The 27,347-nt window shown below is 42.7% G+C and overlaps 1 protein-coding gene across 2 annotated transcripts; it reads right to left on the bottom strand.

Moving 5' to 3' along the window:
- Positions 1-15,439: 15,439 nt before the first annotated feature.
- Positions 15,440-26,824, bottom strand: OLFML1 (olfactomedin like 1). 2 transcript variants are annotated; one of them, XM_058160520.1, is made up of 4 exons: positions 26,515-26,824; positions 23,596-23,729; positions 22,500-22,791; positions 15,440-17,074 (listed from the first exon to the last, which is right to left on the bottom strand). In XM_058160520.1, exons 1-4 carry the CDS (start codon positions 26,642-26,644, stop codon positions 16,296-16,298), a joined length of 1,335 nt encoding a protein of 444 aa, XP_058016503.1. In that variant the 5' UTR covers positions 26,645-26,824; the 3' UTR covers positions 15,440-16,295. The 2 variants fall into 2 exon arrangements, with proteins under 2 accessions (XP_058016503.1, XP_058016512.1); XM_058160529.1 differs by lacking the exon at positions 23,596-23,729 and having other exon boundaries at positions 26,519-26,821.
- Between the last annotated feature and the right edge of the window lie 523 nt (positions 26,825-27,347).

Consider the following 27,347-nt stretch of genomic DNA (forward strand, 5'->3'; position numbering starts at 1 on the left):
TCCTAGGAAAGAGGCAATGGCAAACCACTTTTGAACAACCTTGCCAAGAAAACTGCAGGGACTTATCTAGGCAATTTCCAAGAATCAACTAGACTGAATGGGGGTAAAAAATTATAGAAGGAAAAATCTAAGCAAAACTAACTGGAAAAGGGGAAAAATAATCAAAAGATTAAAAACAAAGGAAAAAGAAATCTGGATTTCAAAATTGTACAAAAACATAATTAAGACTTCTTTGCTGAAAAATAGTGAATTCCTGAGATCTGCCTGAAGCCTGCTCATCCGTTGCATCTCCCAAGAGGGTGAGGATCTTAAAATTACACTTCATTCTCTCTGAGCCCCAAGTTCATCTGCCTTCTCTAAAAAGAAAGGAAAATGTAGAAACTTTGGACATGATCAGAAGTTTGGCAGCCAATCAGTGAACTATTATATCAGATTCTGCCCCCTCCTTCTACAAAGTTACAGGTTTTCCCAATAATGACTTTCTGGTAGGATGGTAAATAAAGAGAGAGGAGTTCATAATTCTAAATTGTGCATAGTTTAGTTGATTAAAAGCAGCATGTGCTTTGAACAATGGGCCCTATCCAACAAAATGAAATTTAATGTGGAGAAAAGCAAAGTTTTACATCTGGTCAGGAAAAACTAATCTGTACAAGTACAGATTAGGTGAAACCTGTCTCCAAAACAGTAACTGAGAGAGGGACCTTGGAGTTTTAGTGAACGATCACTTAAACATGAGCTAGCAGTACGCAGCCAAAGTAAGAAAGCAAATACAATCCTTGGTTGTATAAACAGAGGCATAGAATCAAAACCACGTGAAGTATTACCAAAGCCTTGGTAAGACCACACCTGGAATATTGCATACAATTTTGGTCACAACATTACAAAAAAGATGTTGAGACTTTGGAAAAAGTGCAAAGAAGAGCAACTAAGATGATTAAAGGCCTGGAGGCTAAAACATATGAAGAATGGTTGGAAAATTTGGGTTTGGCCAGTCTAAAGAAAAGAAAGACTAGGGGGGGACATGAGAGCAGTATTCCAGTATTTGAGAGGCTGCCACAAAGAAAAAGGGTTTAATTTATTTTCCAAAGCACCAGAGGACAGGACAAGAAATAACGGATGGAAACTAATCAAGGAGAGAAGCAACCTGGAATTGAGGAGAAACTTTCTAACAGTGAGGACAATTAACCAATGGAACAGCTTGCCTTCAGAAATTCTGGATGCTTCATCACTGCAGATTTTTAAGAAGAGACTGGACAGTCATTTGTCTGAAATGGTATAGGATCTCCTGCTTGAGCAGGGGGCTGGACTAGAAGACCTCCAAGGTCCCTTCCATCTCTATTCTGATTTGATTTAGTATTGAAACTGATTGGAAGCCAGTGTTGGTATCACATGACTTCCAGTTTAAGCTCTCATAGCTTTATTGACACTGTCTAAAGCAAGGTTGTCCAACTTCGGCAATTTTTAACTTCAAACGCTCTACCATCATCCCAGTGCCGAAGAAGCCCACCATCAAGGAACTGAATGACTACAGACCAGTTGCTCTAACATCTGTAGTCATGAAAACCTTTGAAAGGCTAGTGCTTTCCTACCTGAAAACCATCACGAATCCGCTCTTAGACCCCTTGCAATTTGCATACCGAGCAAATAGATCAACAGATAATGCTGTTAATATGGCTCTGCACTACATCCTACAACATCTTGAGTCTCCAAAGACCTATGCAAGGGTCCTTTTTGTAGACTTTAGTTCAGCATTCAATACCATCATTCCAGACATTCTTCTAACTAAGCTAAACCAGCTACAGGTACCGGAACAGACTTGTAAGTGGATCACAAGCTTCCTAACAAACAGGAAGCAGCAGGTGAAGCTAAGCAAGATCACATCAAATACCTGTACAATTAGCACAGGGGCCTCCCAAGGCTGTGTGCTCTCCCCACTTCACTTCTCTCTGTATACCAATGACTGCATCTCGAATGATCCATTTGTTAAGCTACTGAAGTTCGCAGATGACACAACAGTGATTGGTCTCATTCGAGACAATGACGAATCCGCATATAGACGAGATGTCGAACGACTAGCCTTGTGGTGCAACCAAAACAATCTGGAACTGAACACACTCAAAACCGTAGAAATGGTGGTAGACTTTAGGAAAAACCCTTCCATACTTCCACCTCTCACAATACTTGACAACACAGTATCAACAGTAGAAACCTTCAATTTTCTGGGTTCTATCATATCGCAAGATCTCAAATGGACAGCTAACATCAAAAACATCATTAAAAAAGGACAACAAAGAATGTTCTTTCTGCGCCAACTCAGTAAGCTCAAACTGCCCAAGGAGCTGCTGATCCAATTCTACAGAGGAATTATTGAGTCTGTCATTTGCACCTCTATAACTGTCTGGTTCGGTTCTGCAACCCAACAAGAAAAACACAGACTTCAGAGGATAATTAGAACTGCAGAAAAATAATTGCTACCAACCTGCCTTCCATTGAGGACCTGTATACTGCACGAATCAAGAAGAGGCCTGTGAAAATATTTGCAGATCCCTCGCATCCTGGACATAAACTGTTTCAACTCCTACCCTCAAAACGACGCTATAGAGCACTGCACACCAGAACAACTAGACACAAGAACAGTTTTTTCCCGAAGGCCATCACTCTGCTAAACAAATAATTCCCTCAACACTGTCAGACTATTTACTGAATCTGCACTACTATTAATCGTTTCATAGTTCCCATCACCAATCTCTTTCCACTTATGACTGTATGACTATAACTTGTTGCTGGCAATCCTTATGATTTATATTGATATATTGATCATCAATTGTGTTGTAAATGTTGTACCTTGATGAACGTATCTTTTCTTTTATGTACACTGAGAGCATATGCACCAAGACAAATTCCTTGTGTGTCCAATCACACTTGGCCAATAAAATTCTATTCTATTCTATTCTATTCTTTTAGACTTGTGGACTTCAACTCCCAGAATTCCACAGCCAGCATGGGCATCTGGGAAATTCTGGGAGTTGAAGTCCACAGATTGGACTTAAAGCTCCAGCTCATCCTGAAAGATAGTTCAATATATCATATATTACAATAATCCAACCAAGAGGATACCAAATCACCGTAGCCAGTTTCTTTGCCTCCTTCTAGGACAGGAGTCTGCAAACCTGGCTCTTTTAAGACTTGTGGACTTCAACTCCCAGAGCAAAGCTGGCTGAGGAACTCTGGGAGTTGAAGTCCACAAGTCTTAAAAGAGCCAAGTTTGCAGACCCATGTTGTAGGGTATCACAAAGTCTGCTTGAATGTTTAATGACAGTGATGGTGCCAGAAAAAGACTTGAGCTATGAGCCAAAACCTGTGGAAGATCAACTTGTTCAATCAACCTATGGAAAAATTACATGATTCCAAAAAATGCCACAGGATAGGTCCATATATCTATAAGATATATGTATATATTATCGTAACAGCACAAGCGTGCCTACCGTTCCTGACCTATTATTTCCTTTTGTTATATCCAATTAATATAGTTATTACATATTCATACTTATATATATCTGCTTATATATTGTATAGTTATTTCATGCTTATGCTTATATATACTGCGTGACAAAATAAATAAATAAATAAAATATATCTTGAAAAGCCATTTGACTAAGTTGGAATTAGTGTTAACTGCACCCAACTGTGGCTTTGTTGACAAAGCAAAACATGCAATACATGAACAATCACTTTTTCATTTTCAGCCAGGGTGGTATTCAGGTGGTTTGGACCGGTTCGGGTGAACCGGTAGTGGAGATTGCTGGTGGGCTTCCTATTTAGGCACATTTCTGAGGCTGGGTGCATGCGCAGGGCACACACGTGAGCAAAGCGCATGTGCGGAAGGCTGGGTGCATGCACAGAAGATGCTCGCGCAAGCAAAGCAAATGCACGTGCGGGCGGCGAACCAGTGGTAACAAAATGTGAAACCTGCCGCCATTTTCAGCTTCACATCAGAACTCCCTCATGAAGGCTTTTGATTGGATTCTATAGTTTTTTCCTTTCTAGTAGAGATTTCAGGATGGAAATGTGCTGATTTAGATAAAGAAATCAAATTCTTTTTTGAACGGTAACTTTCAGTGAGATCATCATAATTACATTTTGCCTCATCTCCCTGTGACTTCATTGTTTATATTTCCTATTCTGGATAATCATTCATTTGATGAAGGGGGTACTGTCCAGGTCAGCATAATGTAATAAATCCTTAAAATGCTACAGGAAGTCCTAATTCTTACATTTGTATTTATGCAATTGTTTTGCCTCTGCAGGTTCTATTGCAAACTTGCTTCACTGAGTGATCTTGGTTATTCTGAAAGAGGAAAAAAAATCCTACATTAACTACTTCGATCTCTGCTTAAAAAGAGAAATTTAATAAACAAACAAACAAACAAATAAATACTTCTACGTCTGCTTCCACCTTGATCTTCAGTCTTTCAGATTTTCCAAATACCTTCGTCATTCCTTATTGGCACTCTTTCTTCAATCTTCCTCTGATGACTACAGTTATATGTTTATTATTAAACACACACCTCCACCGGTAAAACTACACATAGAGATACTTCTTCTGAACTCCAGTTCTTCCAGATCTGCAATAACAATGCTTGATTTACTCTCTATGCCCGTGATGGCGAACCTATGGCACGCGTGCCACAGGTGGCATGTGTAGCCATATCAGTGGGCACACGAGCTCAGCTCAGCTCAGCTTCCTGTGGGACTGGAAGTTGGCAAACGGGCCATTTTTGGCCTCCAGAGGGCCTCGGAGGGGGAGGCCGTTTTCTCCCTCCCCAGACTCCTAGAAAGGCTCTGGAGGGTGGGGAGAGCAAAAAATGAGTTTACCGTGCCATCAGGAGCCAGGAGCAGGGGGAGTGGGAAGGGGGGTCATGTGTGGGGGCAGGGCACATAGATTTATGGGTGTGGGCATGCACATGACCCCCCCGCTCCTGGCACACGATGGCAAAAAGGTTACCCATCACTGTTCTATGCTAGAATAGAATAGAATAGAATTTATTTATTGGCCAAGTGTGATTGGACACACAAGGAATTTTTTTTGGTGCATATGCTCTCAGTGTACATAAAAGAAAAAGAAAAATAGTACCTTCATCAAGGTACAACATTTACAACACAAATGATGATCATAGGGTACAATTTAACCCCTAATGATAGCAACAAAAAGTTACAGTCATACAGTCATAAGTGGAAAGAAATTAGTGATGGAAACGATGATAAGATTAATAGTAGTGTAGATTTAGTAAATAGTTTGACAGTGCTGAGGGAATTATTTGTTTAGCAGATGGCCTTTGGAAAAAAACTGTTCTTGCGTCTAGTTGTTCTGGTGTGCAGTGCTCTATAGAATCGTTTTGATGGTAGGAGTTGAAATAGTTTATGTCCAGGATGTGAGGGATCTGTAAATATTTTCACGTCCCTCTTCTTGATTCGTGCAATATACAGGTCCTCAATGGAAGGCAGGTTGATAGCAATTATTTTTTCTGCAGTTCTAATTATCCTCTGAAGTCTGTGTTTTTCTTGTTGGGTTGCAGAACCGAACCAGACAGTTATAGAAGTGCAAATGACAGACTCAATAATTCCTCTGTAGACCTGGATCAGCAGCTCCTTGGGCAGTTTGAGCTTTCTGAGTTGGCGCAGAAAGAACAGTCTTTGTTGTCCTTTTTTGATGATGTTTTTGATGTTAACTGTCCATTTTAGATCTTGTGATATGATAGAACCTAGAAATTTGAAGGTTTCTATTGTTGATACTGTGTTGTCAAGTATTGTGAGAGGTGGAAGTATGGAAGGGTTTCTCCTAAAGTTTACCACCATTTCTATGGTTTTGAGTGTGTTCAGTTCCAGATTGTTCTGTCGCACCACGAGGCTAGTTGTTCAACCTCCCGTCTGTATGCAGATTCATCATTGTCTCAAATGAGACCAATCACTGTTGTGTCATCTGCGAACTTCAGTAGTTTAACAGATGGATCGTTGGAGATGCAGTCATTGGTATGCAGAGAGAAGAGAAGTGGGGAGAGTACACAGCCTTGGGGGGCCCCTATGCTAATTGTACAGGTATCTGATGTGATCCTGCTTAGCTTCACCTGCTGCTTCCTGTTTCTTAGGAAGCTTGTGATCCACTTACAAGTCTGTTCAGGTACCTGTAGCTAGTTTAGCTTAGTTAGAAGAGTGTCTGGAATGATGGTATTGAATGCTGAACTAAAGTCTACAAAGCGGACCCTTACATAGGTCTTTGGAAATTCAAGATGTTGTAAGATGCAGTGCAGAGCCATATTAACAGCATCATCTGTTGATCTATTTGCTCGGTATGCAAATTGCAAGGGGTCTAACAGCGGATCCGTGATGGTTTTCAAGTAGAAAAACACTAGCCTTTCAAAGGTTTTCATGACTACAGATGTTAAAGCAACTGGTCTGTAGTCATTCAGTTCATTGATAGTGGGCTTCTTCAGCACTGGGATGATGGTAGAGCATTTGAAGCAAGAAGGAACATAGCACATCTCTAGTGATTTATTGAAGATATGGGTGAAGATGGGGGCCAATGGTCAGCACAGACTTTTAAGCAAGAAGGAGTTATCTTGTCTGGGCCTCTGGAGCTTTTCCTGGCTTTTGTCTGTGAAATAGGTCTGCACTTTCTTTTCTGTGATCACTAGAGGTTGTGAACCCAATGGGATGGGGTCAGTTGTAGGAGGCTTGGCTGTTGTTGGTGTGTCTGAGATGGGGGTTATGGAGATAGGTGGCTGTAGTTTCCTTTCAAACCTGCAGTAAAACACGTTCAGGTCATCTGCCAGTTGTTGATTTCCTTCAGCCTGGGAGGGAGGTTTGCCATAGCCGGTGATATTTTTAAGAGTTTTCTACATGTTTGCTGGTTCATTTGCTGAAAACTGATTCTTTAGCTTTTCAGAGTAGCTTTTTTTTTGCTGCTCTGATCTCCCTTGTTAGTACATTTCTGGCCTGATTGTACAGCATTTTATCACCTTTCCTGTAGGCTTCCTCTTTGGAATGACATAGCTGCTTAAGTTTAGGTGTGAACCAAGGTTTGTTGTTACTGTATATTCGCAAGTTCTTTGTGGGTACACATAGGTCTTCACAGAAGCTGGTATATGATGTTATAGTATCTGTCAGTTCATCCAGGTCAGCAGAGGTATCTTCAAAAATGTTCCAATCAGTGCAGTCAAAGCAGGCCTGCAGCTTTAATTTTGACTCCTCCGTGCAGATCTTCACTGATTTAATTGTTGGTTTTGTGGTTTTAAGTCTTTGCCTAAAAGCAGGTACAAGGTGAATCATGCAATGATCAGAGTGTCCTACAGCTGCACGTGGTAAAGACCGATAAGCATCTTTTAGTGTTGTGCAGCAATGGTCTAAAGTATTATTGCCTCTAGTGGGACAATTGACATGCTGAAAGTATTTTGGTAGTTCTTTCTTTAAGTTTGCTTTGTTAAGATCTCCTGGCACGCGATGGCAAAAAGATTACCCATCACTGTTCTATTTATTTATTTATTTATTTATTTAATCATATTTATATACCGCCCTATCTCCCGAAGGACTCAGGGCGGTTCACAGGCACTTAAAAACACATAAATACAATATAAAAGCAATTAAAAAACTTATTCTAAAAGCCCGTTAATTAAAATATCAAAATAAAACCCAATTAAAACCCATAAGTTTAAAATCTAGCTCAGTCCTGCACAATTAAATAAGTATGTTTTAAGCCCGCGGCGGAAGGTCCGAAGGTCCGGAAGCTGACGAAGTCCGGGGGGTAGTTCGTTCCAGAGGGTGGGAGCCCCCACAGAGAAGGCCCTTCCCCTGGGCGTCGCCAGACGACATTGCCTCGCTGACGGCACCCTGAGGAGACCCTCTCTATGAGAGTGCACGGGTCGGTGAGAGGTATTCGGTAGCAGTAGGCGGTCCCGTAAATAACCCGGCCCAATGCCATGGAGCGCTTTAAAGGTGGTCACCAAAACCTTGAAGCGCACCCGGAAGGCCACAGGTAGCCAGTGCAGTCTGCGCAGGATGGGTGTTATGCGGGAGCCACGAGGGGCTCCATCTATCACCCGCGCAGCCGCATTCTGGACTAACTGTAGCCTCCGGATGCCCTTCAAGGGGAGCCCCATGTAGAGAGCATTGCAGTAATCCAGGCGAGATGTCACGAGTGCGTGAGTGACCATGCATAGGGCATCCCGGTCCAGAAAGGGGCGCAACTGGCGTACCAGGCGAACCTGGTAGAACGCTCTCCTGGAGACGGCCGTCAAATGATCTTCTAGAGACAGCCATTCATCCAGGAGGACGCCTAAGTTGCGGACCCTCTCCATCGGGGCCAATGACTCGCCACCGATGGTCAGCCGCGGATTTAGCTGACTGTACCGGGATGCCGGCATCCACAGCCACTCTGTCTTGGAGGGATTGAGCTTGAGCCTGTTTCTCCCCATCCAGACCCGTACGGCCTCCAGACACCGGGACAGCACTTGATAGCCGTTGGGGTGGTCCGGTGTCGAAAAGTACAGCTGGGTGTCATCCGCATACAGCTGGTACTTCACACCGAAACCACTGATGATCTCACCCAGCGGCTTCATGTAGATGTTAAACAGTAGGGGCGAGAGGATCGACCCCTGCGGCACCCCACAAGTGAGGCGCCTCGGGGCCGACCTCTGCCCCCCTGTCAACACCGACTGCGGCCGGTCGGAGAGATAGGGGGGGAACCACCGATAAACGGTGCCTCCCACTCCCAATCCCTCCAACCCGCGCAGCAGGATACCATGGTCGATGGTATCGAAAGCCGCTGAGAGGTCTAATAGGACCAGGGCAGAGGAACAACCCCTATCCCTGGCCCTCCAGAGATCATCCACCAACGCGACCAAAGCCGTCTCCGTGCTGTAACCGGGCCGGAAACCGGACTGGAACGGGTCTAGATAGACAGTTTCATCCAGGTGCAAGGGAAACTGATATGCCACCATACTCTCTACAACCTTCGCCGCGAAGCGAAGGTTGGAGACCGGACGATAATTACCTAAAACAGCTGGGTCCAGGGAAGGCTTCTTAAGGAGGGGCCTCACCACCGCCTCTTTCAAGGCGGCCGGGAAGACGCCCTCCACCAAAGAAGCGGTCGTAATCGCCTGGAGCCAGCCTCGTGTCACCTCCTGAGTGGCCAGCACCAGCCAGGAGGGGCACGGGTCCAGTAAACACGTGGTGGCATTCAGCCTACCCAACAACCTGTCCATGTCCTCGGGAGCCACAGGGTCAAACTCATCCCAAACAATATCGCCAAGACCACCCTCGAGCATCTCACCCGCGCCACCGCAATCTTGGTCCAGACCATCCCGAAGCTGAACGATTTTATCGTATAGATAACCGTTAAACTCCTCAGCACGTCCCTGCAACGGGTCATCCCGCTCCCCCTGGTGTAGGAGGGAGTGAGTCACCCGAAACAGGGCGGCTGGGCGGTTATCTGCCAATGCAATGAGGGAGGAGGCATAGCTACGCCTCGCTTCCCTCAATGCCACTAGGTAAGTCCTAGTATAGGACTTCACTAGTGTCCGATCAGCTTCCGAACGGCTAGACCTCCAGGAACTCTCTAGGCGTCTTCTCCGGCGCTTCATCCCTCTCAGCTCCTCGGAGAACCAAGGAGCCGGTTGGGACCTGCGCCGGGTCAGAGGCCGCAAAGGCACGACACGGTCTAAGGCCCCCGCCGCGGCCCGTTCCCAGGCCGCAACAAGTTCCTCAGCCGAGCCGTGAGCCAGACCCTCAGGAAATGGCCCAAGCTCCGTCCGGAACCCATCTGGGTCCATCAGGCGCCTGGGACGGAACCAACGTATCGGCTCCGTCTCCCTGCGGTGGTGAATGGCGGTCAGAAAGTCCAGGCGAAGAAGAGAGTGATCTGACCATGACAAAGGTTCAGTGACTATTTCCTTTAAGTCCAGATCTCTCAACCACTGACCAGAGAGAAAAATCAGGTCCAGAGTGCCACCCCCAATGTGAGTAGGGCCATCAACTACTTGGGTCAGGTCCAAGGCCGTCATGGAAGCCGTGAACTCCCGAGCTGCCGTCGATGACGAGCCGGAAGATGGCAAGTTAAAGTCCCCCATGACTAAAAGTCTGGGGGTCTCAACTGCCACCCCAGCCAGCACCTCCAGGAGCTCGGGCAGGGCAGCTGTCACGCAGCAAGGAGCCAGGTACGTGATCAGCAAACCCATCTGACACCTACGACCCCATCTCACAAAGAGGGATTCGCACCCGGCAATCTGAGGTACAGTGGTCTCCCTCGGCTCTAGACTCTCTCTAATCACAACCGCCACCCCCCCACCCCTACCCTGGGCCCTCGGCTGATGGAATGCACGGAAACCCGGCGGGCACATCTCAACAAGGGGCACGCCCCCTTCAGTGCCCAACCAGGTCTCCGTAATGCCCATAAGGTCCGCGGAACCCCCCTGTATAAGATCACAGACAAGGGGGGCTTTGTTCACCACGGACCGAGCATTGCACAACATCAACCGAAGGCCCAAGCTCTGAGGATCCTGACCATCCGGGGAACGGGAGAAGTCCAAGGGGTCGGAGCGCGTGATCGCTTTCAGACATCGAGCACGCGCTCCCGGAACTTGATATGACCCCTCGCTTCCGCCATACCTGCCTCTCCCACTTACCGTGTCGATAGAACCACCCTCACAGATAGGAACACACTCCTCCCCCATAACCTCCGAACCTGATAGAGAAAAACCGCCGCGAGCATGTGCAGGAACTGGCCCCCTACCCGACGGGTTACCCCCATTACCCGCCCTTACCCTCCCACCCCTTAAAAATTCCCTCTCTAAAAAACCCCACAAGCTCTTCTTTTTCGCATGCCACCTCTGTGGGTCCCAAGACCCGTCATGGAGGCCGGCCCTCGGTAGTGAGGAGGGCCATTCCTGCGAGGCGGGGGCACCTCGCAGGCGCAAGAGTTCACAAGAAGTATAATGCGTAGCAGCTGAGACTAAGAATCGGCAAAATAGAGGTTCCATCTCCGAATGGCAAGATGGTAACAGATGGTACTAGTCCAGAATGAGGGCAGACAAAGAATGGAACCACAATTGGCACCGAATGACAGTCTAGGTGGTATTCTGTCCGGTGCATAGTCCAAGCATCCTGGAACCGGGGGTGAGGGGAAATGGCAATCCAGTCGCTGGCCACGTCTTCCTCCGTCTTCCTCTGTCCCCAGATAAATCCCTTGTCTCCCCCCAAAAGTCCTAATAGGACCAAACGGCCATAGAAGTCCCAAAAAGGCCGAGGGGGGCATGGGTGATGTTATCACAGTCACAGTCACGGACTGGTTACAGGGGAACAACTCCGGGATGCCTCCATCATCTCCCCGCAGTCCTCCAACAACCACCTCCAGACATGGCCGGGATAAATCCTAACCACTCCAGAGGCCAGGTCTCTCCAGACCTCTCCCTCCAAGAGGCGAAGCCCATATAAGAGGCTAAACCTCTCCGAGAGGCTGGGGAATATGAAGGCTGCCAAGTCCACAGTCCGGCAGCAGGGAGAAAGCCAAAAAACCATGGCAACGAGGCAGATGGCAATAATAAGGGTAGATGTAATACCTCCGCTATCATCCAGATCGTCCAAGTTGCAGAGGCTAGCCCAAAAGGCTATAACCCAAAAAGTCCGGAGTCCATACTCAAAAGAGGGCCGGGAAACGGGCCAGAGGCTAGAGGCCAGCCGGCAAGACGAATCGGCCGAAAAACGGCCGAAAAAACGCCGACTCATCGCCCCACCTCCGAGCCTAAAAACATGGCCGCCCGAATCCACCGCTTGCCTACCCGGCCTCGTTCTCGGCAGCCATGTGTGTGAAAAAGTCCAGAGACCTCTCCTATGGCTGCCCGAGGTAAGATCTACCGGGCCGGGGACAGCAAGCGGCTAAACGGGCGACCGAGGCATCACCAGCATCGGAGGGGCCTCTCAATGCCGGAGCCGAGTCTTCAGAGCCGCGCCATCTTGCGCATGCGCAGAGCTGTCTATGCTATCATGCAAAGAGTAACAGAAGCTGCATGCTGCAAGTAGACATTTTGGAACTTAAATTTTTCCATCTCCACGGGTTTTTTTTGGGGGGGGGGTTTTTGGCATTTCTTATTCTGCCTGGAAAAAAACAGGGCTATTGATCTGTCTCTCCAGAACAGTCAAAATGAATTTCTCTCAAAGTTCTGGATGAACAGGTACATCTGGCATTTCGGAAGAAAAATAGGGGCGTATATTTGGTGCTACGCTATCCATTTTCAGTATTGGGTACTGAAAATTGATTTTATTTATTGCGCGTTTGTATTGCCCCAAATTTAAAGACATCAGGAAAGCTTAAAATCATAATAGTGTTTTATTATAATGTTTTCATTATGCAATATAGTGAAAAATGTAGAACACATGATGGAAGTGTTTGTATTCCTCCTTCCTGTTGACCACAGAATCCTATCACTTAATATTTGAATGGGGAAAATTTGCATGGGGAAATGCAAATACAGAAAATCAAAGTTGTAATTTCCTTCTTGTTGTTTTGTCTATAGTTTCCTTTACAAATCTCATATCTTCGTCAGAACATATCACGGTGGACAAATCTCTCTACTGTGAAGTATGAATAAGACACTGTCTTTTAATGGTGATTAGAAGGGCAATTATAAGTTTAACCCAAACAGAGCATTGTTTACCCAAAAAGAGCAAAGAAAAGTATGAATGGCAGACATGCTGAGCCAAGAAGGTGGGTTTACCAGGGAAAGCAAGCAAAGGGATTGCACCAAGCTCGATCATTACCTCACATTTTAAATGTAGTTCCTAGCTTGGAGGACACACAGATCATCCAACAAAGGAAAAGAAAGGAAACTTAAGAAAGACGGAAAAGCACAGAACCATCTTCCTCAATATTATCTATACTTTTTGGGTCTCAAAGGTCTCAGGCGTAATCTTCAAGCTTTTCTTGAAAATAATTGGGCATAGAGAGAAGATATTTTATTGGGAAAAATATGCTCTTTCATTCACTGTGCCTCACAATCTACTGACCCCAAGGGGAAGTAGGATATATATATAGAAAGCAAAATATTTGTCCCTCCGTCTGCCTCTGAGTTTTTTTTTAATTTACATTTATATCCCGCCCTTCTCCGAAGACTCAGGGTGGCTTACATTGTGTAAGGCAATAGTTTGCTATCTTTGCCTCTTTTCTTTGCATGGTATAGCAAGCTAAGCATTAGACTTTGCTATCCTTATCAAGCATTTCCTAAAATAAATTTCTTTTTCTAGTAAAGCTATACAGTCATCCATTGCTTACTCATCCTTGCTCAGGTTAGATCTTCCCTCTGTCGAAAATACTAATACAAGCATAGAGATTACAGTATTCTATTTTTCTCAAGCAAAAGAGAAGAAAGAACTTTGGGACAATAAGTAAGTCAAAGAAAGGAAAATGAAATTAGAAAAGAGAATTGGTCCATTAAAATAGTTTTTGAAGAGCAGAGAAATTCTTGGTGAGGATGAGACAAAAATCCTGTAAACAGGAGAGACGACTTCCGGTATCCAGTGGCAACGGACGTCTGGAAGGTTTCTCCTGCCTCCAGCGCCCGAATCCGGCCGCCGCCGAGGCCCTCAGGGGCCAGGTGTTCCGAAAAGGACACCTGCCGTACGGACGGCTCGCCAGGGGTCTCCCAGCCGATATACAGGACTGTGGGGACCGATGCTGGCGCGTCCTAGGCTTGGCGGGGTTCGGAGGCCACAGGCCGCGGCCATTATTTTGGTCGTCGCCTGGGCCGCTGTGCCCGGTGACACCGGGGCATTGGATTTATAACTGCAGCAGCCTGGTGGTGAACAGGGCACGGAGTAGAATTGAGGAGGAGAAGGGAAGGGAATATCGGTGGCGTGGTGGAGTGCTCCGGTCGGGGGTTTTCTCTCCCCTGCGGTTGGAAGGAGCACGAGTTATTTTGGAGAGAGGAGAACTTAAAATAAGAAGATTACCGGTTTTGTGGAGCTCTGGAGAGAAGAGGTGATGGAGAAATTTAGGAGGGAAGGTTTGAGGCCCCCCCTCCTTCTGGGGAACAGTGGTGGCGTCCAGCTTCCGCCTTCACTATGAGAATTTTGATGACATCACTTCCCTTCGGTTTCCTGGTTGACTAACTGTACTCTGGACTCGTTGCTCCTGTGAGTGCCCCCTGGTGGATCAGGAGGAAATTACAAGGATACTGTGCTTGCCTGAGGATTTTGATTCTTTTTTTTTTCAAATGGCAAAAGGTCAGAGACCAACTGCTGGAGAGATGGAGAGAATTCTGGAAAAGTTATCCAATATGGACAAGAAACTGGATGATTTGCAAAGAGGCCAAACGGAAATAAGAGAAGAAATTGTGACTATCCAAAAGGATTTAAAGGATACCCAACAAGCCTCAGCAGAAAACAAGCAGAAAGTGGAAGGTCTGGAGGGTGAAATGCGGGCAGTGCAGAAAAGAGAGGAGACGACAGGCAATGCTGTGCTTGGACTACAGATGGATAAAATGTCTTATTTCCTTAGGTTTCAAAATTTGGAAGAAGTGGACCAAGAAGACTTGAGAGATGTTGTGACTAAATTGTTGGGAGAATTTCTTGGGAGAAGTGTTGATTTCATGAATTGGGATGTGGATCGAGTTTATAGAGTTAATTCGCAATATGCACGCACGCATGCAGTTCCCAGAGAGGTTCATGTCAATTTTGTGAGAAGAGGCGAGAGATGAAATTCTTAGAAAACATAGGAGTGGGGCACTGATTTACAGGGGCAGGGAGATAGCCATTCTGAGGCAGATTCCCAGACAGGTACGTGAAAAAGAAAGAAATATTATTTTTGTCAAGCAAATTGTACCAGAAGGAGTGGGCTTCAGATGGCTGATGCCAGAGGATTGATGATTTTCCGGGAGGGCATTACGAAAAAAATCAGTACAATTGCGGAGGCTACGGCCTATGTGGAGGAACACAAAGCCTTCCTGGAATCAGATGACCCAGGAATTGAAGAAGGGGAGGTTATAGATCATGGGGCTGAAGCGGCTGCCGCTGTTGCGGCCCTGGAGTTGGGTCAGGCTGAACCCAGAGTTCTGAGATCCAAAACTAGGAAGTGATAAAGATATTTGGGATTGTGTTGGTTTTCCTTATTCTCTTTTGTACGATATTCTGTTTATTCTTGACTCTTCTTTATTACGTATTTAAAATTTGCAAACTTTGCTACTTCGTGTCACCTGCTTGCCTTATGGCTGTTGTATGTATTAAAAAATTTGAGTAAAATTCTTATTTTAGATAAGAAAAATGAAAATTTACCATACCTGATATGTATTTGTATAAACCTTTTTTGACTAATAAAAACTTTTTGAACAAAAAAAAAAAAAAAAAAAAAAAAAATCCTGTAAACAGAAGAAAACAGAAAAACAAAGGAGGCTATAAAATCAAGCATCCTATATTTTACATTTGAATAAAAGTGCAGGTACTCTTTTTTTCTTCTTCTCTAGACTCCTAGAATTGAAAAACAATGATGCTTTTTGTTTCTTTCCCACTCCTCATTTTTCTCTGAAGACACCCTCATTTTTTATAAGCAGTAAATGGTCTCTTAGATCCTGATATGAAGTAATCCAAGGTGCTGCACTGAAAAGACACCTCTTTTCTGTATGAAGTAACTAACCCTTTCTTTAACTCAACAGCTCCCCTAGATGTCAGATAGGGCTGAGACATCTTCTTACAAAAACAACAAATTATAAACTACCCATAAACCTATGACGGTGAACCTATGGCACGCGCAGTGGTGGGATTCAGCCAATTTGCACCACCTCGGGAGAACCGGTTGTTAACTTTCTGAGCAGTTTGGCGAACTGGTTGCTGGAAGAAATCATTAGGGCAGAGAACCGGTTGTTAAATTATTTGAATCCAACCACTGGGCACGCGTGCCAAAGGTGGCATGCAGAGCCCTTTCTTTGGACATGTCTGCCGTCGCCACCTGCTCTTCTGGTTTCTAGCGCATGCATGCACGCTGGCCAGCTGGTCTTTGGGTTTCCAGTGCGCGTGTCCCATTTTTTGGGCACTCATTGCCGAAAAGGTTCGCTATCACTGCCATAAACTTTAGGGGGCAGGGGAAGAGGGAGAGAAGAAGAAGAAGAAGAAGAAGAAGAAGAAGAAGAAGAAGAAGAAGAAGAAGAAGAAGAAGAAGAAGAAGAAGAAGAAGAAGAAGAAGAAGAAGAAGAAGAAGAAGAAGAAGTAGTAGTAGTTGTTAGGCTGGTGCAGAGGACATTCTGTTCTTTTTTTTTTTTTTAACTTTTTTGACTTGTAATGAGCTTGTAAATGACCTGAGAGCCATCATCCCAGGCAAAGAGTTGTTTGTCTCTGTGATTATAATGAACCATAGCATGATTTGACTGACGTTTGGGGAAACGAAGTACTGTGTTTTCATACGGACTGATGACATCTAAGGTGTCATAAATACATTCTATTTGAGAGACACCACGCCCTGGTGAGTTGTATACAACATAGAGAGCACCACACATCATGAAAGCAGCTTCTGCATTCTGGCTTCTGCAGGATGTATCCCATGTATATTCCACAGTCATGGTTTCATGGTTGATTTTAGTAATCACAAGCTTTCCAGCTGTATCTGGTTCTGCATGGATTGCCCATAATCCTAGTTCATCCACAGCTAAGTCTATTTTAGTAGAAGGGTGAAGTTCGTAGGCAGGTATCTCTCCAGCACCCGACAACAGCATCTGATCAGTTGCATTTCTGTTCTGAATATCAAACTTAATTATCTCATTTAAGGAGCCATATTTATGATAAAATAAAAATCCATTATATATAGCATGGCCTGTTCCTTGCCAGGGAAATGGTAGCGCAACTCTACGAGCCAGCTGTTTCTCACCACTTTCTGCAAAAGATCGAATATTTGCAAACTCCATAACAATTTTATTCTTTGTTCCGGTGAAGAAATAAATCTTTTGGTAATTCTTGCCAGGGTCTTTCAACCATGAGCCAATTGCATCTCCAGACTTTTTGACTATCTTCAGCGATTTGAAGCCTGTAATCATGTAGTTGCAGCCTTTAAAAAAAAGATAAATAATAGGCCATCAACAAAATATAAACGTTTTAAAATTTTAATTGCTTTTCTAATTATCATATCATATTATATCATATATCATATCATCGATTATCATCTGTTCGAATCCCTAGTGCTGCACAACGGGGTGAGCTCCCGTTACTTGTCCCAGCTTGCCAACCTAGCAGTTCGAAAGCATGTAAGAAATGCAAGTAGAAAAATAGGGACCACCTTTGGTGGGAAGGTAACAGTGTTCCGTGCGCCTTTGGCATTGAGTCATGCTGGCCACATGATCACGGAGACGTCTTCTGACAGCGCTGGCTCTTCGGCTTTGAAACGGAGATGAGCACCGCCCCCTAGAGTCGGGAACGACTAACACATATGTGCGAGGGGAACCTTTACCTTTACTTAATTATCATTTTATGTTCTGTAAACTGCCCAGAGTCACCTATCTGGAGATGGGCAGCATATAAATTAAACAAACAAACAAACAAACAAACAAACAAACAGTACTCTGATGTAGTATCTCAATATCCCCACTTATGTGACAAACATAAATGAAGGCAGCATACATTACTCACAACTTTGGCTTTTTAGTTGCCATCCTTCATTGAAGCTGTGATGGCACAGTGGTTAGAATGCAGTATTGCAGACTAATTCTGCTGACTGCCAATTGCCAACAGATTGACAGTTCGAATCTCACCAGGCTCAAGGTTGACTCAGCCTTCCATCCTGCCAAGGTCGGTAAAATGAAGACCCAGATTGTTGGGGACAATATGTTGACTCTGTAAACAGCTTAGATAGGGCTGTATAAAGCACTGTGAAGCAGTATATAAGTCTAAGTGCTATTGCTATCCTTTTTCATTTTTGAACATTAAAATAGCTAACATGTTATTTTACAGGGTCTCTCTTCTGTTGCTGTTCCTAGTTGGGCTACGATCCCTTCCCTCAGAGGCCACTGGGACTAAATAACATGAACGAAGAGTACCTCTTGAGGTTGCAAAGTTGTATGCTACCCTTATAAAATTTACATATTTAATAAGAAGCCATCAAATATTCACACCTGGGGGTGCCTGAATGTTCTTGTTTTTCCACTCTGTCTTTATTTTCCTTTCCTTTTGAACTGAGTCTTTTAAAGATAGCCTAAGAATAGAAACTCTCTTCCTTTTATTTATTTAGTAAATTACTCAGGGAACCGTTTAAGGCTGAAAGTACAGTATAAATGCTTTAAACATCATTTCATTAAATAAATATATTTAGTCTCTGTTCCTTCCCAGCATGGCTCATTTAGTACAGGAATCCTGCTATCTTATTTTTGTTGAAGTCATGAGTCAGAAAATTCATATTATGTTGGCATTCATATAGTAAAAAAAGGCACATAAGCAGCAATATAGTCAGATTATGGAGCCTATCTTAATATCACACACACACACACACACACACACACACACACACACACACAGAGGTTCTCAAACTTGCCATTTTTAAAATGGATCTTTCTGATTTTTTTTAAAAATATGAGGTATCAGAAGCAGAATTTGAAACCTAATGTATTCAAATTTCTATACCTTTATAGTACTGTTAGTTACACATTCAGCTATATATACTGTGTATGAATGTATATCACACATAGCAAGCAAATAAAGACACGTGCACACACACACACACATACACAAACATACAGAGTTTGAAGGAAATAATAGTAATCTGAGTCCACAAATGCATTGTTCTGAATGCAAGAAAGAACAGAGTCAAGAAAAGTCCATGTAAATAATCCTCAACTCTGGCTTGACATTAGAGTAGCTCTGGGAAAAAAAGATTCTCTTTTCCTATTAAGTGAACAATGCATGCAATTTGATATAGACAGAAGGTTTGTTAAAACCTTGCTGGATTCCAGAACACAGACATTTTTTCTTAGAGCCCTATTTTGTTCGGTTCATTACAATATACTTATGTTATGATTTACCGGTACACTAACCTGCCAAGGGCTAGATCAACGGTTCTCAACCTGTGGGTCGGGACCCCGTTGGGGGTCGAATGACGATTTGCCAGGGGTCGCCTAAGACCATCGGAAATATGGGAAGTATACTTGCGAGTTGAAGAATCGCGCTCCAATGGTTGACTTCACAAGCCAGCTGCAGGCTCTTCAAATCGCTAGCCGAATTCGGCTTCAGGCGCGATGAATTAAAAAAGAGAGAAATCTTTGCTCTGATGTCTCCCTCTCAAGCCAACTGCAATCACTCCCAATCGCTAGCCTAATCTGGCTTCAGGCGCGCTAAATTAATAGGGAAGAAGTCTCCGCTTTAATGCCTCCGTCCTCAAGGCAATCGCAAACAGTTCAGATTGCTAGCCAATATGGCTTCAGGCGCAATAAATTCAAAACAAAAATAATTTTATGGTTGGGGTCGCCACATTGTGGGGAATTGTATTAAAGGGGTCGCAGCACTATAAAGGTTGAGAACCACTGGGCTAGATGAATAGAGAACAGGCTAAATAAATAAATAAATAAATAAATAAATAAATAACTCAAACAACAGGCCATTTAAGTAAGTAAGTAAGTAAGTAAGTAAGTAAGTAAGTAAGTAAGTAAATAAGAACAGCACTTAAACAAGCCCTTCAGGAAGGATGCTGTAGTTAATAGAAAGCATAAAACAGCCACCGTCATATTACTACCATCCTGGTTAGAAGATTGATCCAGATTAATGGAAAGGAATGGAAATGTTTCCATTCCTTATAAGGAGAGCTATGTTGATGGATCCCAATGGTTTAGGCTTAGGTTTACGACTAATGACTAATGGTCATAAAACCAAATGAAAGTCAAAACAAGACAAATGATAATTGCACTCCACCGCAATGTTTAAAATAAAGCATCCTTGATTGAGAATTTAAAGACTTTTTTTTTTGGTGCAGTTCTTTAGTCAGTCAATCTGAGGCTTGGAAACATTCACAACTGAGGAGTGTTTTCTGATCAGCCCTCAAGATAAATTTTACATCTGCAAAGTAACTGTCATCAGAAAAACTGGATTAACAGATGGTACAATCTAAATCTGTACTATGAAGTCAGGGAAAGGAGATTGAGGGTTCGATCCTGCAAAAGTGGAGACATGGCCCTGAAGATTGTTTTGGCCCTCAATCTGTGGAACACATCATTTTGGAAATATATTTCTGTTGATATTTTACAAAACTGTTAAGATAATGCCATTTTAACAGGTGTTACTAGCTCGATTTTGATTATAAAATGACTGTACTGCTGCATTATTTTTGCTGGGGAAGGTCATGCTGGTTATTTTTTATATTTGTATTATACATTTATATTTTTTATATTTTATATTTATATAATTTGATTACTGGTAGTTGCGTATGCTTTTAACTCTCTTAATATAAACTTCTAGAAGTCTTGGGAGCTGTACACAAATATATCTAAAATATAAATAAAAGAGATCAGTGCAATTTTGGCCTGTATGTTTTCCACAGAAGACATATTTGGGAATTTATGTTTCACAAAACAGAGATTTCTCATTAAGTTTTTTTACAAATATGAACATATTCTAAATATATTTTATTCTTACACTGCATATTATTGCAATGTAAGTATTGCAAAACTCCATTTTAATCTGAACATTAATCAAAAGAGATAAACTAATTCAGATTTAAATTTTAAAGCATCCCTTTTATAGTTAGTGAGAAGCATAAAATGGAGCTTTCTATACTGGCACCCCTGAAATCATATTAAGTTACATGGCAAAATTTTCTTTAGACAAATGTCTAATTTAGTCAACCTTTGGGTGGAAAATAGAGAAAGTAGAGAAATTTGCCTTTGCCTCAAAAAGAATTCTAATTTAAAAAGACCTGTCAAAATAATATAGAAATTTTAAATTCAATAGATTAAGCTGCAGTCTGAATTCAAATCACAAAATAAATTCATTCAAATCTGTAGGACTTTAATCTGAGCCAGAAGAATTGCATTGCTAGTCATGAATGGGTGGAGCTTCAGCTTTTGGTTGCATCAGTGTTTAGAGAAGAATGGGGTTTCAGTATTATATTATTTCAAAAATGAAATTAGGGTTTATTTCAGAAAGAAACTGTGTATACTGTAATTTTTGTTACATCACTGAGAGCATCAGGGTCAGAGGTGGGTTTCAGCAGATTCTGACCAGTTCTGGAGAACTGGTAGCGGAAATTTTTAGTAGCTCGGAGAACCGGTAGTAAAAATTCTGACTGGGCCCGCCCCCATCTATTCTCTGACTCCCAAATCCCAGCTGATTGGGAGGAAATGGGGATTTTGCATCATCCTTTCCCTGGAGTGGGGTGGGAATGGAGATTTTGCAGTATCCTTCCCTGCCACACCTACCATGCCATGCCCACCAAGCCACGGCACGCCCACCAAGCCACGCCCACAGAACCAGTAGTAAAAAAATTTGAAACCCACCACTGATTAGGATATACTTAATTTATTATAAATATTAATAATGGCCAGATAATTTAGTATAGACACTTCTTGTCAGATTACATTAGTTGTATGGCTCTATCAGATGTTTATTAATTCAGCTTAAAATACTTAAGATATTTTCATGAAGGAAAATTTCCTTATATATGTTTACTTTTATTGTTTCCATTACATTTCTTCCCTGCTTATTGTTGCCAAATATTTGGCAATAGTTTTTACCCCTTGTTTGTGACTTATTTTATTTGCTTTAATTTTCTAACTTTAACTTAGCCATCAAGGAATGTTAGCATGAATATATTAGCAAATTCAGTATTGAACATTCAGGACTGAGGGCATATAATAATGCATGAAAATAATTTTCATCTCCTCAGATAATTTTATGTGCCAGTTTGTGGACAGTATAGTATCAAATTAAGAGTATCAAGAGTTCTTAAAAGATTGTGTGAGACTGCTGCCATTATTTTTCATGAAATTGATCTTAAGCATGTACTAAGTATCATTCTTAGTACAGGAAGTCCTCGACTTACAACCCTGCCTTTAGTGAACATTGGAAGTTACAACAGCACTGAAAAAAGTGACTTACAACCAACTAACGATCATTGCAACATTCCTATGAACACATGATCAAAATTCAGGCATTTAGCAACTGGCATCTACTTATGAAGATTGCAGCATCGTGGGGTCATGTGATCATCACTATCTGTAACCTTCTCAGCTGGTTTCCGACACGCAGTCAATGGAGGAAGCTCAATTCACTTAACAATTTCATGATTTACTTAATGACCGCTTTGATCCACTTAACAACTGTGGAAAAAGTTGTAAAGTTGTAAAATTGGGCACAACTCATTTAACTTGCTTAAGTAATGGAAATTCTACTCCAACGATGGTTGTAAGTTAAGGAGTATGAGTACATTGCATGCACAAGCCCGACTATGAAATCATAAGTATGCATTTTCAATATTATGAGTAGACTGCCCTTACTTGCATTCAGCATGAGCTTGATCTTTGTCTTGGATTCTTGTTCTTCTGTTAACTGCTGCTCCAAAAGCTCTTCATCGATGTCCACACATGGGCTGGGGGATTCCTTTGCAGATTCAAAGTAGTCGATGTCTCTCTGAGCTCTTTCCACTCTTGTTAGCAAATGGTCTACATCATTCTTCAGCACAGTCTTTAGAACGTTGAGGCCTTCTAGATGTGACATCAGCTTCTTTGAAAACTGCCGGAATTCTTCTACGTAATCAGTTATATCTTGATTGCATTTGTTCAGTCGGTTCTTTAATTAGAACACAGAAATAATCAGTTTAAGTGTTGGCTCCAAACTCAATGTTTACTAGAGCTATGGATGGTTCAACCAATATTTCAAAGAAGTGGCATGACTGTAGCATCTCTCTCCTGTTTGTTAAAGGAGGCATATCTTTGTTCAAGCTTCAGCATGAACCTATAAAATGATGCAGCTGCTTTAAAAATTGCATTAAAAATTTCTGTCTTTTAGTGATCTGAAGTCTGAAAAAAGGTATGTCTGCATTGAGTCATTCAGAGATGTTCTTGTTCACACAAGTCTGAAACAATTCTGAATGATTTTATAATGTACACACCCCTAAAGGTATGCAAAATATTTTTTTATTTTATTAAGGAAATTTACACGGCCACCCAATTCACTTACAGTGATTCCAGGTGGCTTAGGGGAAGATAACTAATCTCTTCCATTTCAATTAAATTCATGTAATGCTCTTCCATCTGTCATAATTCTAATTTCTGCTTAGTCTATGACTCTCATTACTTCCAGATCAACATGATGGGGAACAAACTCTAAAGTGCAGAGGAACAGAGGACAGAGATGTAGAAAGTCCCACTGAGACACCACAAGGCAACCACAGAAGGTTTTCTGAATTAAAAAAAACCCCTTCAGGAATTGCCTGACCTTCAACTGAGATTTCGTCAGATCACATGTCACATCATTTGATGAAATACTTCCCCTTTCCTCAGAGTCATTCATTTTGTCATCAGATCTCTGAGTCCCAAGATTGCATTCAAAACAAATTGACAATACATTGGGGCAGGGGCGGCATTCACTTACCTTCGCTACTGGTTCGCAAATGTGAGCACACGGGCCACCTCTATGCATGCACAGGGCCTTCGCGCATGCACAGAGCATCAAAAACGGGATGTGATAACATCTGGGCGGGTGGGCAGAGCCTCCCACAGCTGCTGCTACCTGTTCGCATGAACCGGATAGAAGTGGATGAATACCACCACTGCATTGGGGGGAAACTCAGGGATATGATTAACTGTTTTAGACAGGGCATTCAGTGGAGCGTTGGCTGAAGCCTGAGTGTTCTTGAATGTAGTTGCATGGTGTTGTGTCTTGCCCGCCCTCAGAGCAGCCGGGGCCTTCTTACCTGCTCCCGAACACTGAGGAATGTATGCCTCCCGGCCCAAGTCCTGGCTCCATGCCCACACAAACTGCAGAAGAAGGAGCATCTCCCTCCCCCAGCCCTGACTCCATGCCCAGGCAAACGGAGCAGCTAGACCCCTCCCCCTCCTCCACAGCAGGTGAGCCTGAGGAGGGTTTACTCCCAACAACAGCTGATTGGAGTGACCCTCACATCAGAAGATTGGAGAGGCGGAGGCAACAGAAGGAAGGGAGGGGCAGGCCTTAATGAGTGCTGAGTCATGGAGCCACACCCCATGGCCTATATAAAGGATCTACTTTCTGGCAGTCTCTGAGTCAGGCAAAAGTCGAACTTATCTTGCTGAAGTCACTTACTGGTCTCCTGCCTGCTCTGAGGACTTTGCTAGGACTTTGGGCAGAGCTGCAGAGGCACGCCTGATTCGGATTTCCCTGACCCAGCCGTCAGCGGAGGAGTGGGACACGACACATGGCACTGAGATGTGCAAGTATGAATTTTTCATATTTACATAAAACAGATATTTAAGCACAGTATTTGATTTTGAAGTGGGCATTTAAGTGTACAATTAAAACAGGTCACCCTCTTATGTTTTTTTAAAAGGGGTCACTTTCCCGTTTTGGGGCTTAAAGGATGTTGGGCAATAGCTTTTCTGTAGACTTTCAGCAACCGCATATTCTTTTCTTTTAGGAGGTTGTAAAAATAGTTGTTGTGCTGGCACCGGATAGCAGTGAGGCCCCTGCTGATCCAGATGCTGCACAGCTGGAAAAGGGAGGGAGAGAAAGAAAAAAGGCATCTGAGAATCTTTCTTGGGAATGATGAGTTTGCAACTCTTCTGTGGACAATTTGAGGGGGGAAACCCAAACCATTTCCGTCTTGAAAATGGGAATACAGAGATTGAATTTATGTGAGCATTTATTTGTGAGTGAAAATAGATACCACCTGTAAGTATTTGGATGGCTGTGAATTCATGGAAGAAGGGGTTATGAGAACATTGTTTTTTCCACTCGACTTGTAATTTAATATTTCACAGGCTAATATAATTCCATATGTAAGGATTACACATTCTGTCACTCCCCAAAAACATGGCAAATAGGAAGGCTGATCTACAAAAGAGTAATTTACACATTTGATTTCAGCAACGAATACCTAGTCAAGGGTTACCTTCCCCAGCAGGGCTATGGATTTGCTCAAATCAATGGTGAAATCCAATTTTTTTTACTACCGGTTCTGTGGCTGTGGCTTGGTGGGCATGGCCTGGTGGCATGGCAGAGAAAGGATACTGCAAAATCTCCATTCCCTCCCCACTCCAGGGGAAGGATGATACAAAATCTCCATTCCAACTCCACTCTAGGGGAAGGAAACTGCAAAATCCCCATTCCCTCCCCACTCCTGGGGGGAAGGATATTGAAAAATCTCCATTCCCACCCCACTCCAGGGGAAGGATACTATAAAATTTCCATTCCTTCTCCACTCCTGGGGAAAGGATATTGCAAAATCCCTATTCCTTCCCCACTCTGGGGCCAGCCAGAGGTGGTATTTGCTGGTTCTCCGAACTACTCAAAATTTCCACTACCGGTTCTCCAGAACCTGTCAGAACCTGCTGGATTTCACCCCTGCACTGCAGTCTCTTGACTTTCTGTTTGGATTCTGCTGGTTTGAATGAAGTTTACTGTAGAGGAAACATAGGTTTGCCTGTGATAAGAGGCAAACCTAGGATAAGAACTGTTGAATACAATGGCACATAGTTTAAATGCACATATAATTTAACCACATATGACATAACATAAACTTTTGCAAACCCAGACACTCTGGATATGCTTATTCACGGTCTTCCCAATTTAAATGTGGTTAATGGTGAGGAACTGGTGGCCCAGGAAATTCCTGAGAGCACAGATTTTCCTCTTTGACATTACAAAATATTCATAAAATTGGTATTCTAATAGGCATGTAAAATTGCCAATTTTAATGAAAGTGTTATTTTATGTTCAGTAATTTGGCAGATTCATAGACTTATTTTAAGAAATATCTGATATTTATATTCCAGAAATAAATGTAGACATTTGAATATTATTTACTTACACTGCATCTCCAGATGACTAAAAGAGATTTTTAATTCCTGTTTGAGGAGCACCTGGATTATTTCTGCCATTTACTCTTATGTAAACAGCCAGATGGATCTGCTCCTAAAGATTAAGAATATTTTAAGAATATCCCTACTTCTATACTGTTCTTCCATTTGGATCATCATTAGCAAGTATCTGAGACACAATCTAGCCAACTTTAGATCAAGCATGCACTCTCTCCCATCATCTTCAAGGTGAACTTAAAATTATCTAGACTTTATCAGAATTTTACCCATTGCAGATGTACACATTTTACAGGGTAATAAATCTATTAGGAGCAGCAGTAATCCTAACTTTCTTTCATAAACAACACTCTGCTTGGTTGTTTGTCAAACTTTAAATTCTGCATAAAAAGCTAGTTTATTTTAAATGAAAACAGTATTGATTTCCCCAAAACTGATGGAATATAAATCCTGTACAGAGAAAACAATTCATTATATATTCAAACTATATAGAGGGCACCTACCTCCATTGAGATAATTCGTCGATCTATATAATGCACAAGTTCAGCATCTTGCATAATATATTGTGCTTCTATTCTGAAGCATACAAAAAATGGAACAAGTAAAAATCCAAGCTGCATTGCTGCCATTCTTCCATGAAATCTCAGAAATAATTGAAAGGCAACCCTCCAAAGCTAACAAGCACGGTAAGGTTTATTTAGCACAATGATATATATGTGCACATATAAAGAGACAATCCTCATGCAAAGTCTGAATGATTTAAAATGGCTGTTCAGGTTCCTACAGTTTCTCATTAACACAACAAAGTTGTGTAAACTTCTCAGCAAGAGGTTTGTTTCTGGAAGCCAATGGAGTGCTTTCCAGGATATGATCTTTTGATTGGATCCAGATGTTTAGAGCTGAACTGTACAACTCACTTAGATTAATCCCGTCCAATGAAAGCAGCAAGTCTCCCTTCTTTCCTTTTGGTAATCTTCATCAGGGTGTAACACTGATAAAGTTTCATGTCATAGAATCTGCAACAGAGGTAGCAATCTTGCAAAATAGTCCACTTTTTAAGTCTTTTTATACGCCGTATTTGTAAAACATTGCTTAGCTGTGCAATAAGGGCTGCGGGACAGAGACCCATTTTCCCCTATGTAGTATTGATTGGTGTAAGACGTCTTCTTTTTTCATCATGACTGAAGAATGTTTTAGCGATGGATATATTTCAAAGAGACTGATTCCAATGGAATTGCCTTAATTGCACTGTTTCCAGCAGTTTCATTCTATGCGTAATCCCAATTTATTAGATTATGCAAGAGCTGTACATTAACATGTCTTAGACTTAGT

The sequence above is a fragment of the Ahaetulla prasina genome, chromosome 1 (assembly GCF_028640845.1).
Source record: "Ahaetulla prasina isolate Xishuangbanna chromosome 1, ASM2864084v1, whole genome shotgun sequence".
NCBI classification, from domain to species: Eukaryota; Metazoa; Chordata; class Lepidosauria; order Squamata; family Colubridae; genus Ahaetulla; species Ahaetulla prasina.

Excerpts from the sequence above, each read along its gene's own strand:
- OLFML1 (XM_058160520.1), bottom strand. The coding sequence starts at position 26,644 with ATGGCAGCAATGCAGCTTGGATTTTTACTTGTTCCATTTTTTGTATGC. Across the intron at positions 23,730-26,514 it reads AATTATCTCAATGGAGGTAG|CAGCAGCTGTGGGAGGCTCT; the intron begins GTGCCCTCTATA and ends GCGAACAGGTAG. Across the intron at positions 22,792-23,595 it reads TTTGCGAACCAGTAGCGAAG|AACCGACTGAACAAATGCAA; the intron begins GTAAGTGAATGC and ends TTCTAATTAAAG.